This window comes from Dinoponera quadriceps, unplaced genomic scaffold (genome assembly GCF_001313825.1).
Source record: "Dinoponera quadriceps isolate SergipeBrazil2010 unplaced genomic scaffold, ASM131382v1 scaffold1266, whole genome shotgun sequence".
NCBI classification, from domain to species: domain Eukaryota; kingdom Metazoa; phylum Arthropoda; class Insecta; order Hymenoptera; family Formicidae; genus Dinoponera; species Dinoponera quadriceps.
In genome coordinates, this window is record NW_014555494.1 from 404,667 (window position 1) to 421,633 (window position 16,967).

Genomic DNA, 16,967 nt, shown 5'->3' on the forward strand with positions numbered 1-16,967 from the left:
TGCTCATATCAAACTACGGATTTGGATTGAAATTTAACCAATCAGAGCAAAGTTCACTAAACTCAAATTTAGTGAATCTTGCTCTGATTGGTCGAATTTTAATTCAATCTCAACCCTAATCCGTAGTCTGATACGGGTTTTATGATTTTTACATTTCAAATACAAAAAATGAATAAAATTAATTAGTAAGAACTGATTCAAGCCATTTCGTTCCCAACGGATAAAGCCGAAGTTTAGCATGAGAGTTACGAGTCTCGGTCATTCATCTTTCTCACGCTGCAGTCAGATGGCAACACAAAACAGATCTCCGGGAGATATATTGAAGTTACCCCCACCCGGGGTGGCCAGTCGCCATAGAGCTCGGAAATCTGCTCGAAATACTCGATGAACTTCGGGTGAGTTATTTCGTTATTCCATCTCGACACTCGCGAGAAACTCAACTTGGTGCTCTGGGTTGCGGACACGCGGTAGCTGTAGCGTCTCGTGAGAGTTATTGTTCAAACGATCATTACCGGGACTCGCATTTCCACGGATACACACACCGTCGCGGTGGCGAGACACCGACACTTCTTTTCGCGCATCGAAAAATAGAATATACGCTGACAGTTTGTATATTCGACGATATTTAGAGATAATTGCAAAGTCCTGAGCTTTTAGAGCGACTCTCTCGCACGAAATGGCGAATTTGAGCTTGCTCGCTCGTTTCTCGGATCACTCGCGAAGCACACACACACACACACACACACACACACAACCGGGGGTTATCTCTCTCTCTCTCTCTCTTACTCACTCACTCGCTCACTCATTCACTCACTCACTCACTCACTCACTCACTCACTCACTCACTCACTCACTCACTCATTCATTCATTCATTCATTCACTCATCCACTCACTCACTCACTCACTCACTCACTAACTCACTCACTCACTCACCTATTTAGTTCTCTCAATGAGTTTGTTTTCTTTCCTGAAAGATCCTCTTTTTTCCTTTTCAGGTATTTTAGCATCGTTCCGTACGATGCCTGCCTGGTATGACAGACAACAGATGGCTCAAAGCTACTTCATTAAACCAATTTCCACTTCCACCGCCTGATCAAACGATCATGATAGAATAGCATCATTTAACCGAGCCATCATTCACCGTCAAAATGAGCGCCGGCACCACAGGCGTCGCCGAGCTGTTCCATCTACTCGAATCCAATAAACTCGGAGAGGTCGAGGAGATCAAGAAAGTATTCCACGATCATTTCTTATCCAGTGAGTATCGCGCATACTTTATCTTGTTAGATGTTAACGAGTTGCTTCTAACTGCGTGTTGGGTCGTCTACAGCAAAGGATAACTGGCTAGTAAATGGATTATTTGATTATTACCTGTCCACTAACTCCCTGAGGACTGCTGAAGTATTGGCAGGAGTTCGCGATCCGCATGACAAACATCTATTGGATCGTTTATCAGATGTTCTTTCTAAAACTGGCAATTGTGGACAGAGAGTACAGGCACTTACACTGCTTGGCCATATAGCTCGACGTCAACCCACTTGGTTGTACAAGCTAGCCAATCATGCTTTATTCAGAGATCTACTCAAATTGCTTAAGGTAACGTTTGTACAGTATCTACTCATAAATGTGTTTCTGAATATTAGTACATATAATTCATGTGCTCTGTGCACAAGTTTTCTCGTTAATTTATTAATTTCCAATTTGCTGACATTAGTATTTTCAGCGTTATTATTAAGCTATAAATTATTGTTGTGTATATATATATATATATATTGTTTGTATGTATAACTCGATCATTTATGTTTTACACGTATAAATGTTTCACACATCAATAAACAACACGATTATCAGTTGTATAATATTTAATGCGAATTAGGAATTTCGTGCGTTCTAAATTATTTGATACTTAATTTGAGGCTAATTTTAAATATCGGAAGGTATTAGTTTTGTTTTTTTTCTCGGTAAGATATTTTCACAAAACTGTATTTTTCAAGGTGGAGACAGATATATTACCGCTTTTGAGCGCCCTTCTTCTGTTAGTAATGTTGTTACCAATGTTACCTGCCGCACTAGGGCCATTTCTGCCAGAGATATTCGAGGTATTCGGCCGATTGGCCTCTTATTATCATCATCAATCGTCCTTACTTTCCTCTTCTACTCTTTTTACTTCGACTACAGTACCAAACGTCATCGATAAGGAGCATTTGTACCTCATACATTTGCAGGTGAATGTTTTTTTTTGATACACTTTCAAATATGCCATATGTAGCAGCTAACAAAACCAATTATACTGCCGCATTATAGGTAGGATTGTACAGTTTATTTCATAGACTGTACGCAATGTATCCATGCAATTTTATATCATACCTGAAGCAACAGTACGTTCAGCGCGATCAGTCGGCTACGTTCAGTCACACTATCAGAGCTATGCTGGATTCCGTGCGTATGCACCCGTTGCTCGTTACCGCGTCTAAAGATTCGGAAATCTCCGCCAATAGGTACATACACTCGTAATATGTGTGTGAAATAATATACTTCTTGTCTCGCAGCGTGTGTGTGTCGCTTAAATCATATACGTACGTTGCCCTCTTCTGTTGCGCAATAGGTGGAAGAAGATGGAACATCACGATATCATGGCGGAGTGTGGTCGTTTCACATTAGATAGGTGTCGAGAGGAGATATTAGGCGTAGTTAATTCTCGATGTACTCCACCTCCAGGTTAGACCATCATTATATCGTGTTGTCGCCCGTTACTTATATCCTATATTCAGCATAACATGTGACTGCTTGACTTTTGGCTCGAACGTTGCGAATGATTTTAATATAAAAGAAATCAAACTCTATGTCAGACACGTATCAAGCGTTAAATGTGTGAGACACGAATGCGAAGAACTTCGTTTCTACCTTTCCCTCGGGAATGTAGTGAGAAGTGACATTTTATTTATACACACCGACAGATCAGTCTTTCACCTGCACACCGATAAACATTTGCGGAGGAGTAACGACTACGGAGATTAGCAACGAGGAGGACGATACATTCTGGTCACCGAGCATGGCGGTGCCGTCGCACAGTACACCATTTCCAAATGCATCGCACGAGCCGCGATCCGCCCCGCCAACGCCTAATAACAATAGGAGCGGCACCTCCCCGCCTGAGGCTGCTATTGAAGCTACTCCTGAGACGACTCCCGTCAAGGTATACAAAGCCGATGTCTCATCGAGGGCATAAAACAGATGACACAGATTTGCCGGAATTTTCCCGCGTCCATTATTCTACGTTGGATTTTAATTATCGGGTATTATTAGATGCGCAAATTAATTCGGTGCCATTTTTCATGAAATTCAAAGTTTATGTATAAAAAGTCAAGCACAAGTTTAATGTTCGATCATCATTTCTATTATTTTCGATGACTTTACTCCATCTATCGGACAGCTGATGAATGCCCTCGCGGAAAAAAACTCAGCGGTTTTGTTTCAGTAAAGTCATCGATGCTTTTTCGGACTTTTTCGGTCAACTGTTTTGAATAGCGTTGAATAGTTTTGAATAGTACAGGACATTAAATGCAAGGCCACCGAATTAATTTGCACATCTAATAATCCGATACAAGGAGTGAGAAATCTTTTTTACGTTTTTAAAATGTTCTGTTCCGTATAGGATTTACGAAAAGTATCAACGAGGCAACTCCCCTTGCAAGGATCTAGCGCGGTGCGTGCTTTAAATGCATTGGGCAATGGTACAGCGGGCGCATCTTCTCGGCCATCGACACCCACTCCTATAAACTCTTCTGTGCCGATTTCCGGCTCTGCGACTAGAAGCGGGGATATTGCAATGAACACACTTCTTTCGCAAAGGCTGAGTAAAATCATGACGGATAGACAAAGTGTCCTTCGTCAGCCGCAGAGATCGTTGATTAACAACGAAGAGGATGTGAGGCTTTTGGAGATGGACATAAGTCAGAATGGGAAAAATGATTCTTGGCAGGAGGATCAAGAGGTCCGAGCAATTTATTGACACAGATTTTGCGTTGAATGAACATTTAGAAATCGTTTATTTAGTTGATTATTATTATTAGGATTATTATTAGATTTGATTATTATTATGAAAAATTATACATGTATGCGTGATACTTCGTATAACGCAGGTATTGGAAATCGTCAGTTCGCATGGTAGCGGAGCAGTTGAAATGCCAAAATTCGTAGAACCACTGTCCGAGGCGCGAAACGAGAAGAACGCGTATGGTGCTTTGGCGGACTTATCGCAGAAGGTCTATCAATTTCGATTTTACTCTCAGTGCTACTTTCCGAGGCAGCAGTCAAATTTGAATGCAACGCACAAGGTGAAGTATCAGAAAGTGCCGAGGTGGAACAAATTTTTGAAAGATGATTTCTCTTTACAAACATCCGATAAATATCTGAAAAAGAGGTAGAACGTCTTTCAGAGGTCTTTAAGACATTTTTCAGACATTTGTTCTGCCTGGGTGGATTACGGCGTGTATAGTATCTCGCACGACAGCGGTCGAGATGCGATTGTAACAAGGGGGGAAAAAAACGTACGCTCCTTTTGCAGATTCGGCAGACCAGGTCTTGTTCCGACATAACGGCGCAGAGAAAATTAAGTAGCGAAGACGTAGCGAATCAAATCAAATTAATAGATACGGGCACCCAGACGGGAGATCTGTTTCCATACGAGGGCCTGTTTATGGGATTATTGGATCAGAGCGGTCAGAGTTCTATCCAGGAAAGTTCTGACTCAAGACTGTCGCCGGTTAGCATGCTGGATCGATATATCGAGGCTTGCACGAGAGTCAATAATTTCTATAGCAACAACGGCAAAACAAGTAAGTACGAATTATAATGCGTGTAATATGTGATAAACAAGTATTATCGTGCTCTTATTCTGTAATTCTTTAACGTTGTTGTTACGCGTCGCTACGCAATGACGCTTAATGATAGCGATATTGGGTGCTTAATGGAACACCTTAATTTTCGAAATAGCCGCTGATTGACGGTAATGCACACACACGTTAGGTGTTAGCGAATGTCACATGTAATGCTTTCGGATGAAGTAGATTTTGACCGCTCCAGAAGCGATTAATAACGCCACTAGCCACTGCTAGCCAATTACAAAATTTAAAATATCATTGATTATTCCTGGGGCGATTTAAATCTACTTAAAAAAAAAGAAGCTAATAGTTTTACCGTTAATTACAACTTTTATTTATATTACTGTCAACTAAAATTATTTTCTGTTTGGCAAAGTGATGAATGTTGTAAAATATTAATTATTATTTTGTTATCGCACAATGTTGATGTACACATTCTAAACTTATATTTTATTATATGAATATGTATAGAAAAATTGCCAAGATGACGAAAATCGTCACAAGAGAGAAGACAATTCTTCGATATATATTGAATGCTACAAGTATAAAAATTATATAACAATTACTAGAAAGTTAGCAGCAATGATGCTGACACAAATGTTCGACCACAGCTGGTCGACTTGTGTTCTATTTGTAGGAAGGCATTTGTGTCGACACTGTGTCTCTTGTTGAAAGGCACTTATTGTTGTCGTCAAAGGTTACAGAATAAGCACACTGGTAAGCAAAGTGAGATATAAGCTTTTTGCAGGAACAAGCGGTACTAAGCAAAGGCAAAGGAAGAAAGGGGAGGAGGACACAGACGAGGACGGAGGAGAAGATGATGGTATAGATCCAACTTGCGCTAATCAGTTGCTTCAGCTTATGCAAATGCAGCTACAGTTTGAGCGGCAACGGCGAGAAGTTCATGCCGAGCGTAATCGGCGACTTCTCGGTAAATTAAGAGATTCGCGAGCTTCAGAAGAACATAATCTTGCTTTGGTCCGTTTATATTTTTCTCGTGTAATGTTTTTCCCCCCCCAAGTTCTTACGTGTCTGTTTTGATGAAACTCGACGTTCTTGGCGTTACAGACTGATCGTCTGAAAATGGTAGAGAGAGAAATGGAAGAATTGAAGGCGCAATTGGAGCGCAATAAGAAGGAAGCACATCAGGCTGAGGAACAATACAAAGAAGCCACGCATCATTGGCAGACTAAGGTATGATTTTGGAAAATTTCTCATATTTATCACGAGAGAATCTTGACTTTGGATCAAGATATTAGGTGTAGGAATTAATTCGGTGCCTTTTTTTCGTGGAAATTCAATGTTTATTTACAAACATTCAAGTATAAGTTTGATGTACGAATTCATTTCCATTATTTTCTATGACTTTATTAAAATACTGTTTTCCGATATTATATCGGCAAGGTCGTCAACTATTATAGTGCTTCTTAAAGCTTAAAGTTGGCACTTTCAAATCACCATATGAGATGGGAAAAAAATTTAAATTTGAACCACAGAGTTACAGGACGGTTAAATGCGAAGGCACCGAATTAATTTGTACACCTAATACGATACTAATCGTGCCTTCCGTGCGTACAGTGTGTTGAAGAACAACGACAGAATCACGTACTCAGAGATCGATTAGAGTGCCTCGAGCTGGAATTGAAGAGCGAACAAAAAAAGGCAGCCGAAACACAACAACAGCTTCGTTCTACGGAAGCAGAACTTTTCACCGCGGGACACCAACTCAAGGCAGCGTTGAAAGCTGCGGATCGTGGCAAAGAACAGGAACGTGTTCTGGATATTGTACAGAAGAGATTCCTTCTTCTAGGAGAGGTAACTGTTCTAAATGTTGAAAGAATCCGCGCGGAAAGCTTGGTTGGGTGATTCGGAAATTTTTTCGGAAATTCAAGCTGAATTGTCCGTCAGAGAAATCAACATATTACGAAAAATGATGTATACATACACATCTGTCTCGCAGGCGCAATTAAAGCTGAAAGAAACCACAGACAGTTTCTCACCGACGATTAAACAAGAAATGACGCAGATTCAGAAAGCGTACACGGAGGAATTGAACGGTAAGCGCGTTCTCGCGTACCTAAAATCTCAATGTCACGTGCGTTTCGTGCGCGTTATACAAGTGTGGCCGCTCTGTCTGAAAAAAAAAAAAACAATCTTTCCGCAGGTATCCGCCGGCAATTGGAGTCGCGAACGTCTCACGTGGAGGCGCTGAAGGTGCGTCTGGGAGAGTTGGAAAATAAGGAGGCGCGTAAGGAGACACAGCTCGTAGATCTGCAGCGGCTCTTGCGGGAGACGAAGGAGCAACACGCGTCCGAGGTGGAAGCCGTCGAGTCCAAGTACAGGGCCCAGGTGGACATCAATCTGCTTCTGGAGGGCCGTATACTTGAGCTCCACGGTAGGCTGGAGGCCGCGACTTCCTCCAACACGTGCTCGCCCATGGCCAATCCCGCTTCCTCGGCGTCGCCGAAAGAACGTTCGCCGCCTCTCTCCACCAGCCTGGCCTCGTCGAGCGAGGGCAGTCTCGCGTTCATGCACTCGGGCGTCGGGATCATCATGAACGACTGCTGCGACGCGGCGGGCGAGATATCAAATCTGCAAGCCATGATAGAGCCTGTACCGAGCCAGGTCGCCTCACCGTCACGTTCCACTCAACGACAGACGCCGAAGCAAGACTAACAGTACAGTTACGGAAAGGTTTGCGTGCGCGCGAGCCCCCTCCCTCACGCGCGAACACGACTGTTACTTTTAGTGTTTTGCGGTATGTGAAAGCGAGAAGAAAGTTATTTGTAGCTTTTTATTGATAGAATAGACGAGATCCGTAAGAAAGTTGCTGTCGACTGATTGCGATCGAGCAGGCATGCTAATCAACGTGTTTGTTAGTATGGTATATATATATCTCCGTTCTTTGGAAATGGAGTTCACAATGAATAAATGGTTGAGATATTTTGTGAGCAATTCTCTCGATTGATTCGATCTGCTGCGCTCGACCCGATGTCATCCCACCGATTCCCACTTTTCCCCCGTAGTTCTCGCCAAGTTCTCACCAGCGAGATACCGTTGGAGACTCTATGAGATGTTCGTTGCTCTCAACTTGGAAGTCCTGATGATGATCAAACGGCGTTAACATTATCGGCTGTTTCCTGTATGTCCGTTATATCTGCGTTTTGCCGCATAATGTACTGTTAATTTTATAATTTCATATTAACTGATTTCTGTTTGGTTTTATATATATATGTATGTACATTCATTTACTGCGGTAATTTATATACAGGATGAATCACTAAACGTGTTACAGGCTAATATTTCTCAGATTGAACGAGATAGAAAATTCTTACTTTCCAATGACTGTTTGGTACCGAAGCAAGCATTGTGTGTTGAAGTGAATTTTTTCTAAGCGAAGTCGTTAAGGTCATTCCAAGTTCACCTTTTGATCGCCTTCACACTTTTGTACGTAGAATGGCAGGTGGAATCGTACGCTATACACAGAGGATCTTTAAAAAATATTATATTTTGCAAATGTATCGATATACCAGTGAATGAGCAATGATTAATATATCAGTGATCGATTACTCTCATATTATTATGTAGAAATGTATTAAGGTGAAAAGTGAATTATATTTCATATACTGAAAAATAGAATAAGAAATAAAATGTCTCGAAATATATTCACTTTTCGATGATCTTATTCTAATAATTTTATATACAGGATAAACAGAGGAATCGGTTTGTGTTAAAAAAAAAACCAAGTTGACTTTGAAATAACCTTAACGACTTTGCTTGGAAAGTAAGAATTTCATATCACGTTTAATTTCAGAAATTAGCCCGTAACACTTTTAATGATTTATCCTGTATATTTCTTGTGAAATTCCGCTGTAAAATTTCCCTTATTCGTGCATACATATCATCTGTGCGTTGAGATACGAAGGTAAATAAATAAGGAACACTGTAATCTAAAAAAATTTATATTACGATGGGAACATACAAAAACACACACATACATGCGATATAATTTACATTTATGATATAATACTGAATGAGTGAAATTTACTTGAACATTCAACATCGAAAGATTAGACGTAGTAATGATGACGATATAAAAACTTCTCCTTAACATATAAATATCCTATAAAAAGATTAATTCCGTTGAGTCTCAATTGCGACAATATTATCACCCATGTAAACACTGACAAGTATATAATTATAAATTATCGTTTCTCTGTTAGTAGGTTTGCAATTCCTGACTTATCGTCATGAGAATAGCATCATCTGGATTAGCATAATTTGCTAAATCTGAAAAACAGAAGCAATAATGATACGGACTGTCGATTGTTTGATAATATTTATACCAAGAGAAAACCGGCTACAGAATCGTCAAATACCTGTCGCCAGATATAAAAATGCGACCTTTCGTATTCACGCGTGTATACGAGAATTTAGTATTTTGTTTATCAACGACGAAGTGAACTAGAATATTGCCAATAATAATAAAATAAAATAAAAGTAATTTTTTACATTGTCAAATGTTTATCCACATAATCGTTTACTCACGATTATGGCCTTGATGTACGGGATTGGCCTTGAACTTTCTCAGTATAAGCTCCATCGTCCAAAACGCACTCAACCACAAAAGTGCGCCCACTGAGAAGACTCGGAATGCGGTAGCACCTCCGTAAGTATCGATCAACCAACCACATATGAAGCTACCACTCGACACTCCTAGAATAAACAAGCAAAGAGTTTATACTGACAAGCATTAAAAAAATAAAGGAACAATTCTCAACTGTGAGGAAAATGAAATTAACGACTGACCGATTCCCTCGAAAATAGCACCGACAAAGCCTTGCATAGTGGCTTTTGTACCGGACGGTGTCACTTTATCGCCGTAAGACACCATCGTCGGCCAACATAGGCCGAAGGAAGGTCCGTGGAGCAGTTCGAGAATTAAAAATAGCCACGGATTCGATATAATACTGTATGCCATGAATCTGTGAAACAGAATCGACATATTTACGAGAATCCGTACAAATAATGAGTCACGTGTTATTATTATATTAGGTGTGCAAATTAATTCGGTGCTTTTGCATTTGAACGTCCTATAATGAAAACTTAAACTTTGAATTTCATAAAAAAAAAGAAACACCGGATTAATTTGCACACCTAATGAAAAGGTCGAAAGGTAAAAAAAAAATTAAAAAAATCGTTGCTCACCTAATCGCATAGACGAGCAGCACGAGGCTCATAACGTTAACATGGCCGAGTTTCTTCAGCACGCTACCGGACAAGAAGTTGAAGGGCAATTCCCCTAAGAAGCACTGAATACCGGTCAAGAAACCCTGCAAAGTTTTAACCCACGTAGAGGTCATTAGGTCTTCCGTGTACCAGAACAGAAAGTTCCATATAACTCCCGTACACATTCCGGCGCCTATGCACCACCAGCCGAACACCAACACTCTCCCCTCCTTGGCGACGTTCAACAGTTCCCATAACAACGATGGTTCGTCTCTGTTACATTCAGAATTTTTCTGTAACAATACTGCCTTCTTCCATTATCTGCCAATTTCGGACTCTCTTGATAAGCAAGAAGCCGAACTTCCGTGTTATTTTGTGATTTCAGTTTCATACATGTGCACAACTACAACGCGCGATATCTCTATTGAAAAATCCCGTGTACCTTCCTCAAGGTTGCAGACGCGATAAAATCGAGAATCATCGCTATCAGCATAATGTAAAATATGCAGTCGTAATTCTTCTCGTTTTGTCCCTTGCTGAAAACATCGACCAGATATCCCGCGCTTATGCCAAAAATGCCGAAACCTATGCTACCCCACATCTTCTGTTTCCCATAGTCTTTTCTTCTTTCGTAACCTAAAATATATAACAATGTGTAATAACAATGAACGGTCCGATATTAACGTTATTTGTTTAGTTAGCATAACAGTGCAATACAAACCAAGGAGATCAAAACAGATAGCATCACCTATGCTAACTACGACAGCCATTCCGACCCAACTCACTATAGCCGCCGATAGAAACAAATAGAATCGATGAGTGTAAACTTCGGCGTCGCTATTTAACTTCTTAGCCTCTTTCAGAAGATTGTTGAGAGAAACGAAAATCTGGTTGCAATTCACTGTACACCAAGTTCTCATTCGGTTGCCGCATACCGGAGGGTGCACGCTGTCATCCTGAATCGTACGTATCTTTACTTCCACGCAATCCTTCAACTAGAAAAGAATTTCTTACAATATAGCTAAACATCATTTCTACGACGAATACTGAAATTCCAGTGAGCTTCTTACAGGCAAGTCTTGATACATATCAAAGATTCCGTCAAACTTGAATTTTTCGTACTTAGAAACATTTCTGTCAGACACCTCCATGTAACCGTGAGACGGTCCTTGACAGGTTAACTGTAAAATGAGTGTTATATCCATTTATTCACTTAACACTAAAACTACCAATGATTAACATGTACCCTTCTATTAAAGCAGATTTAAATGAGATTTTTCAACAAATATGTAGTGCAAAGGAGAAAATATTTATTCATATACACATTGCAACAAAAATGACAAAAAATGTCAGAAAATGCACCATCAGAAATTGTAGTAACTTAAAAAAAAAAAGGTCATTTTGACCGTTTTGGTAATTTTAGTGTTAAGCATGAAGGAGTAGTGTTATATATAAAATATATAATAATATTTACATATACCTGGCAAACTGATTTGGTGTGTTTATCTAATACATCATTCACTAATACATTATTTAAAGTTTCCTTTGAAAACTGTTTTTCTGGACAAATCTGTAGGAATGCTATGTTATTGTCACAGATAAGAGTAATATTTGCATTTCTATCTGTGTTGGGAATATATGAAATTGAGAAGAAAGCTAATGTTAACACAACTTGAAATATTAGGAAAAAAACTTTATGTAACTTGAACTTGTCGGCTAAACCACCGAACAGCGGTTTCGAAATTAAGCCGGAAATTGGTAAAACTGAATATATCGTGCCAACTAATGTCGCAGAGAAGCCCAACTGCTTTGCTATTGTTGGCAAAAATGGCACTATTGGTCCGGTAGCTGCGAAGAGATGATAATGATGAATATAAGTTGCAAAAGATACCTCTGAAACAGCTATTGAAACACATAACATAAAATTTCAACTTACCAGCATTATATAGAAAATAATGCGCTTTCATAGGGACCAAATCCCTGTCTATATTTTGCAACATGGTGCGGATGTATCAGCCAACGATAGCTTGGATTAATCTGTAACAACAAGATCACACTGGTAATAACACTACACATATATATTGTTCAAGCCGTCTTAAATATAAAGAACACATTTGGCTGTGAACCGAGTTTCTTACGTTATAAAACAGAGCCTCAGAAGTCTTATCCCCATGCGAGCAACTTCTGCAGAAGGTAAAACTCACAGGTGACTCATAACGTATTTGAAATGCGCTTTCGAGAAATATTGACGGCGATCGACTCGACGCACTAAACGTGCGTTCTAAAAGCCAGCATAATGTGCGGAATATCGTCACAAATGTGCATACAATGCAAATTCCTGCACTCTGTTCGGACGAGTCACACCGTCGTCTCACCGATCCTTCTCCCTTTTTTCGTAACTTATTTCCCGCCCTTCTAGGGACACGGTGTCACTCTTTATCCTCGGTTCTCCCTCCTAATATACTCCGCATTGATCTCGGCGAACAATCTCCGGCGAATAGTTATCGTGACCGAGACAGCATCTCACGTCTTCAGGATCAAACCAGTTCTCGAAACTTCGACGATCGCCATTGACCATTCGAGACTTTGAACGACCTCCTATCTGCCAGCCACGCACTTTATAACATCAGATAGATCACGAATCAAGAATAGATAAAGCAGAGGTAGCGCCCGATAGTTCACTTTTTTTTTCTTCGGTTTATCACGGTTACGCAATTTTCGTACGGGTCAGCCTGGTTGTCGACTATGAGACTGCTTCGAACCTCACCTCGTCGCGCATCGTATTTCAACTATTCGCAATTATTCGCGTCGTACGTGCATGCACGCGTTTTTCACGCGTTATTCGTTATCAAACACGCGTCGCACACATCGTGTTCGCCATATTCTTTTATCTTCCTCGCAATTATCGGGTCAGATTACTCACCCGCTGTCATCTGTGTAATTATCGGCATTCTGCTACGCTGCGTCTGGCACGTATCATCGATCAAGGACGACGTAGATGCGCGCGCGCGTATTTCGTAGTCGCTTAAAGCACATGCACACCAGAAGAAGTGTCCACCAATCAAGCGCCTGGTATAAGGAATGAAACCACGCGGTGCTTTTGAATTAACGAATCCGTGTTTCGGGTATAGAGAGAAAAGGAGAGATATCTAGGATATAGAAAGTGGAATAAGAACAAGTTGACGGAGGACGAAGGAGCGTGTCCGCTTGGTTGAACGAAAGAAGAAGAAATGGAAGTATGGAAAGTGCAGCTGGACGAGGTAGGTCACTTTCGATTTGTAGTTTTAATTGCACGGGAAGAAATAAGAATTAGCTGTCCGTACCGGAGCTGAAACTTAGTTACCAGACCTGGTTTTTAGCTTTTACCGCTGAGGATTAAATGCAGAGACGAAATAATTGAATTGAATTATCGAAACTTTAGCCGGGAAAAGAAGATCATATATGAAATTTGCCCATATATATAATCAACAACGAAAAAATACTGTTGTTTACAAATTATATGCAAGTACAATCGAAACAAATGCTTCTGGCTACTTGTGCTTCCGACAACACATGATATCAACATTTAATTAAATGACATAGCATGACATATCATTTTTTCCGTATGGACATATATGGGCAAAATTCATATATAATTTTATATAATTATATATAATCATTTTTTCCCGGGTATTGTATCACATGGACAGTTAATTTTTACCGGTGGGAGCTAATTCTTTTCTTCCGTGATGCCTGAAGTATGTGCTCAAGAAATAGATGCTGCCGATTAACCTTCTTATCGATATCTTACTTTTACGATGAAATTTGCAATTTAAACGATCTCTTTTGCAAGCTAACAAGTTGATGCAACATTCGACGACGTGAGGATGGAAAGAATTCTGGAAAATTATAACAATGTAAGCAAACTTGCTCTCTAAAATTATATGTGATATATGAACAGGTATATTAATGAATGAACAATAAAGTAAAAAAATCCTAATAAATAAAAAGCATTAAATCAATTTCTCGAAATATTGATTTTATGTGGATTTTATAAACATTTCGACACAATATTTTATAGATATTCTTAAACTGATAATACTTGATAATATAATATTCCTAAATATTAAAATCATAGAAATATTATTTTTGATGTTTGAGCCAAATATATATATAATAATATATGTATAATATATATTATATATATATAATCAAATATCGTTAACAATGACGTTGTACATAATATTGAGAACTACAAATCTGAAAATGTTACATGTTACGAAAAATCATTGTAATAACGTTGTGTTATTGGTCGCGCTCAGCAGAAAAAGCAGCTAGTAAGCGCTTTTTGCTGCGCTGCCGCAGCTTTGCAACTGTTGTAAGAATTTTCGCTGAACACAATTTACGTTGTTCCAACATGTTTATTAAGCGATCCGGCTCATTAAAAGTATGCTGAAAAGAAATGGCCACCGCTTAGTAAACACGTTAAAGAAGCATCAAGTACTGGTATTTTTGATGAATTTTACAATAGTTGCAAAGTTACTGGCAGCGTACAGTGCTCACACCGAGCTCTATTTTTTCTGCTGTACGCAGCCAATGATTTCTTGCTTCCTGGGATCGCTAATTGCTGTTTACAAAAAAAAAAGATCAAGAGATTATAGAATAACACGACTGATGAGGGGCAGGATTTAATACTCGTAATTAAACGCTTATGATTTTGTAACAAACTGTGTTTTAATCTGTCGATACATTTACAATATACATTTACAATATATATGTATATATTTATAAGTTTCAATATACTGCTTCCTGTCAATGCATCAGATTCTTCTCAGCAATAAAGATGAGTTAATGTATGATGATAGCGGCGTGTTACAGTATATTTCGTCTTTGTTTCGCGCATACTTGTATACATACATACATACATACATATATATATATATATATNATCTGTGTGTATGTATGTGTGTATGTATTACTATTATGCGCCTTTCTTCCTCAAAGCGCTTTCACCCGGTATGTTTCACCGTCGATCGCTTACCAGTCATAACTCATCATTCACGGCCTTACGTCCTGTATCTCACTTTACATCGAGCACATCGTCTATGCGAGATATGTGTTTTATATATACAAAGAAAGCCTAATCTTATGTGCTATCCTTACGTCGCTAGGTAATCTACATAACGTACACCAGTAGCGATATTCCTTACCCTGTTAACGATACTCGACGAGAGATCTTGATTATTAATTCGACACTGGACGACATTAATTCGATATGATTCAGCTGTGTAGTTATCGCGAGTGCGTGTGTATATATATATATATATACATTATAATATATATATATATATATATATACATTATAACGATCGCTAATTGGACATACCGACAAATTGGTTGTTTGAACATTGTTGACCGGCAACAATTTCACTCGTATCAAAGCATATCTACATTTCACAATACTTCTGTAGTCGACATGAAGTGAAAGATAACGATGCGGCATTGGCGTTTAAAATAATGATAATATAATTTTATGTACCTGACATCTCGTCGATACCAAACGTGCCGTTTGATCACGATATCTTGATTATAACTTAATAATCGATCAACGATTCGAAATTAATAATCGATATTATCAGTGAATATCGTTAACATCGCACGGAATTACCGCCACAGCAACAAAGTGCGTTCGATATATTTATACATAAATCCTCCCCGTTTCTCTGCGGAAATTCTCGCGTACGTACATATTTCTCTCTCTCTCTCTCTCTCTCTCTCTCTCTAATGGTCGACGATTTATTTCTAAAGATCCAAGGAACAAGGGGGCCGGAAAATCAACGATAAAATCGACGGCTAAGATGACGAAGTCAGCGAAGTCATGGACCCGAACCGCTCCATTTGGGACCACCACTAATTAAACGAGTGAGTTCGAATATTGCATACTTCTGCGTCCCGACACACACACACATACCGACAAGAGAACGATATCGCGCGCGCGCGCTCGCTAACACGGAGGAACTTTTGATAGAAGAGTGCGATCGATTTCTTTTTTTATTCGCGCTAGCGATCTCGCCTTTTTTTAGAGCTATCAAAAAACCTGCCGGCTATTATTAGTCTCTCGTTTTTAGAAAACTATCAAAAATTCCTACATCGAAAGTAGGCTTTATTTACATATATGGCTACATATATAACGTTTCCCCTTCCCGTTTCTCATTTCGGATAGAGAAGCTAAAATCCCTCCTCCCTTCGGTGTAAAAGTGCCAAAGTTCGTTCGTCGTCGTTCGCTTCGTAAAAAAAGGAAGGGTCGAGCGGAGGAGGATAAAGAAATCTACAGACGCGCGTCGCCTTAACTACGCGGAAGAGAACTGTCCACGCGGACACAAGTCTAATTCGACGTGAAAAACGACAACGAAGAGAGACAGCGATCGCGAGGAGGGAAGTCCCTGTTTTGAGAGGAAAGAAAAATGTCCAAGTAAAAAGAGCACGATGCTCCCGTCTCCTCCTCCTCCTTTTCCCGTCGTACGCGTCCGCCAGAAGAGACTTTCGATTATTTGGTATTACGTGAGCTGGACTGTCCCCTGTCCATCCAACTGCTCCTCCTCCTCCTCCTCCTTCTCCTCCTCTTCCGCCGCGTTGCATCACGGTCAGTCGTGAGAGAAACCCACCGAGCAGGGTCGCCACAGAGAACGAATCTTGAAATTCCCCGACTCTCCCATGTTCTTCAAACGTTACCGGAGAATTTTCCACAACCGATGCGTATATCTTAAATTTTAACATTTACAGAAGCAGAGGCTGCGGGAAAGGTAACTTATATTGTCAGAGGTAACGCAAATTTAAAAGTGACACAATATAATACCGAATGCAATTTCAGGTCA

The 16,967-nt window shown here is 39.8% G+C and overlaps 2 protein-coding genes and 1 long non-coding RNA gene across 3 annotated transcripts; 2 read left to right on the forward strand and 1 right to left on the reverse strand.

Annotated features, from left to right (window-relative positions):
- The first annotated feature begins 317 nt into the window (after positions 1-317).
- On the forward strand, positions 318-7,839 carry LOC106744506 (hamartin). Its single transcript, XM_014619351.1, has 15 exons — positions 318-395; positions 997-1,258; positions 1,332-1,597; positions 1,996-2,226; positions 2,306-2,499; positions 2,607-2,719; positions 2,959-3,197; positions 3,657-3,995; positions 4,144-4,338; positions 4,569-4,839; positions 5,633-5,862; positions 5,953-6,078; positions 6,463-6,699; positions 6,845-6,941; positions 7,049-7,839. The coding sequence occupies exons 2-15, from the start codon at positions 1,150-1,152 to the stop codon at positions 7,558-7,560; spliced, it is 3,159 nt and encodes a 1,052-aa protein (XP_014474837.1). The 5' UTR covers positions 318-395; positions 997-1,149; the 3' UTR covers positions 7,561-7,839.
- A 991-nt stretch (positions 7,840-8,830) lies between these two features.
- On the reverse strand, positions 8,831-13,102 carry LOC106744507 (major facilitator superfamily domain-containing protein 6). The gene is made up of 11 exons (XM_014619352.1): positions 13,037-13,102; positions 12,252-12,729; positions 12,050-12,150; positions 11,594-11,961; positions 11,184-11,294; positions 10,835-11,108; positions 10,556-10,749; positions 10,093-10,406; positions 9,694-9,869; positions 9,433-9,600; positions 8,831-9,174 (listed from the first exon to the last, which is right to left on the reverse strand). The coding sequence occupies exons 3-11, from the start codon at positions 12,111-12,113 to the stop codon at positions 9,104-9,106; spliced, it is 1,740 nt and encodes a 579-aa protein (XP_014474838.1). The 5' UTR covers positions 12,114-12,150; positions 12,252-12,729; positions 13,037-13,102; the 3' UTR covers positions 8,831-9,103.
- Positions 13,103-13,212: 110 nt separating this feature from the next.
- On the forward strand, positions 13,213-15,989 carry LOC106744508. Its single transcript, XR_001374452.1, has 3 exons — positions 13,213-13,373; positions 13,946-14,009; positions 15,901-15,989. It is a non-coding gene; the product is annotated as an uncharacterized LOC106744508 (long non-coding RNA).
- Positions 15,990-16,967: the final 978 nt, after the last annotated feature.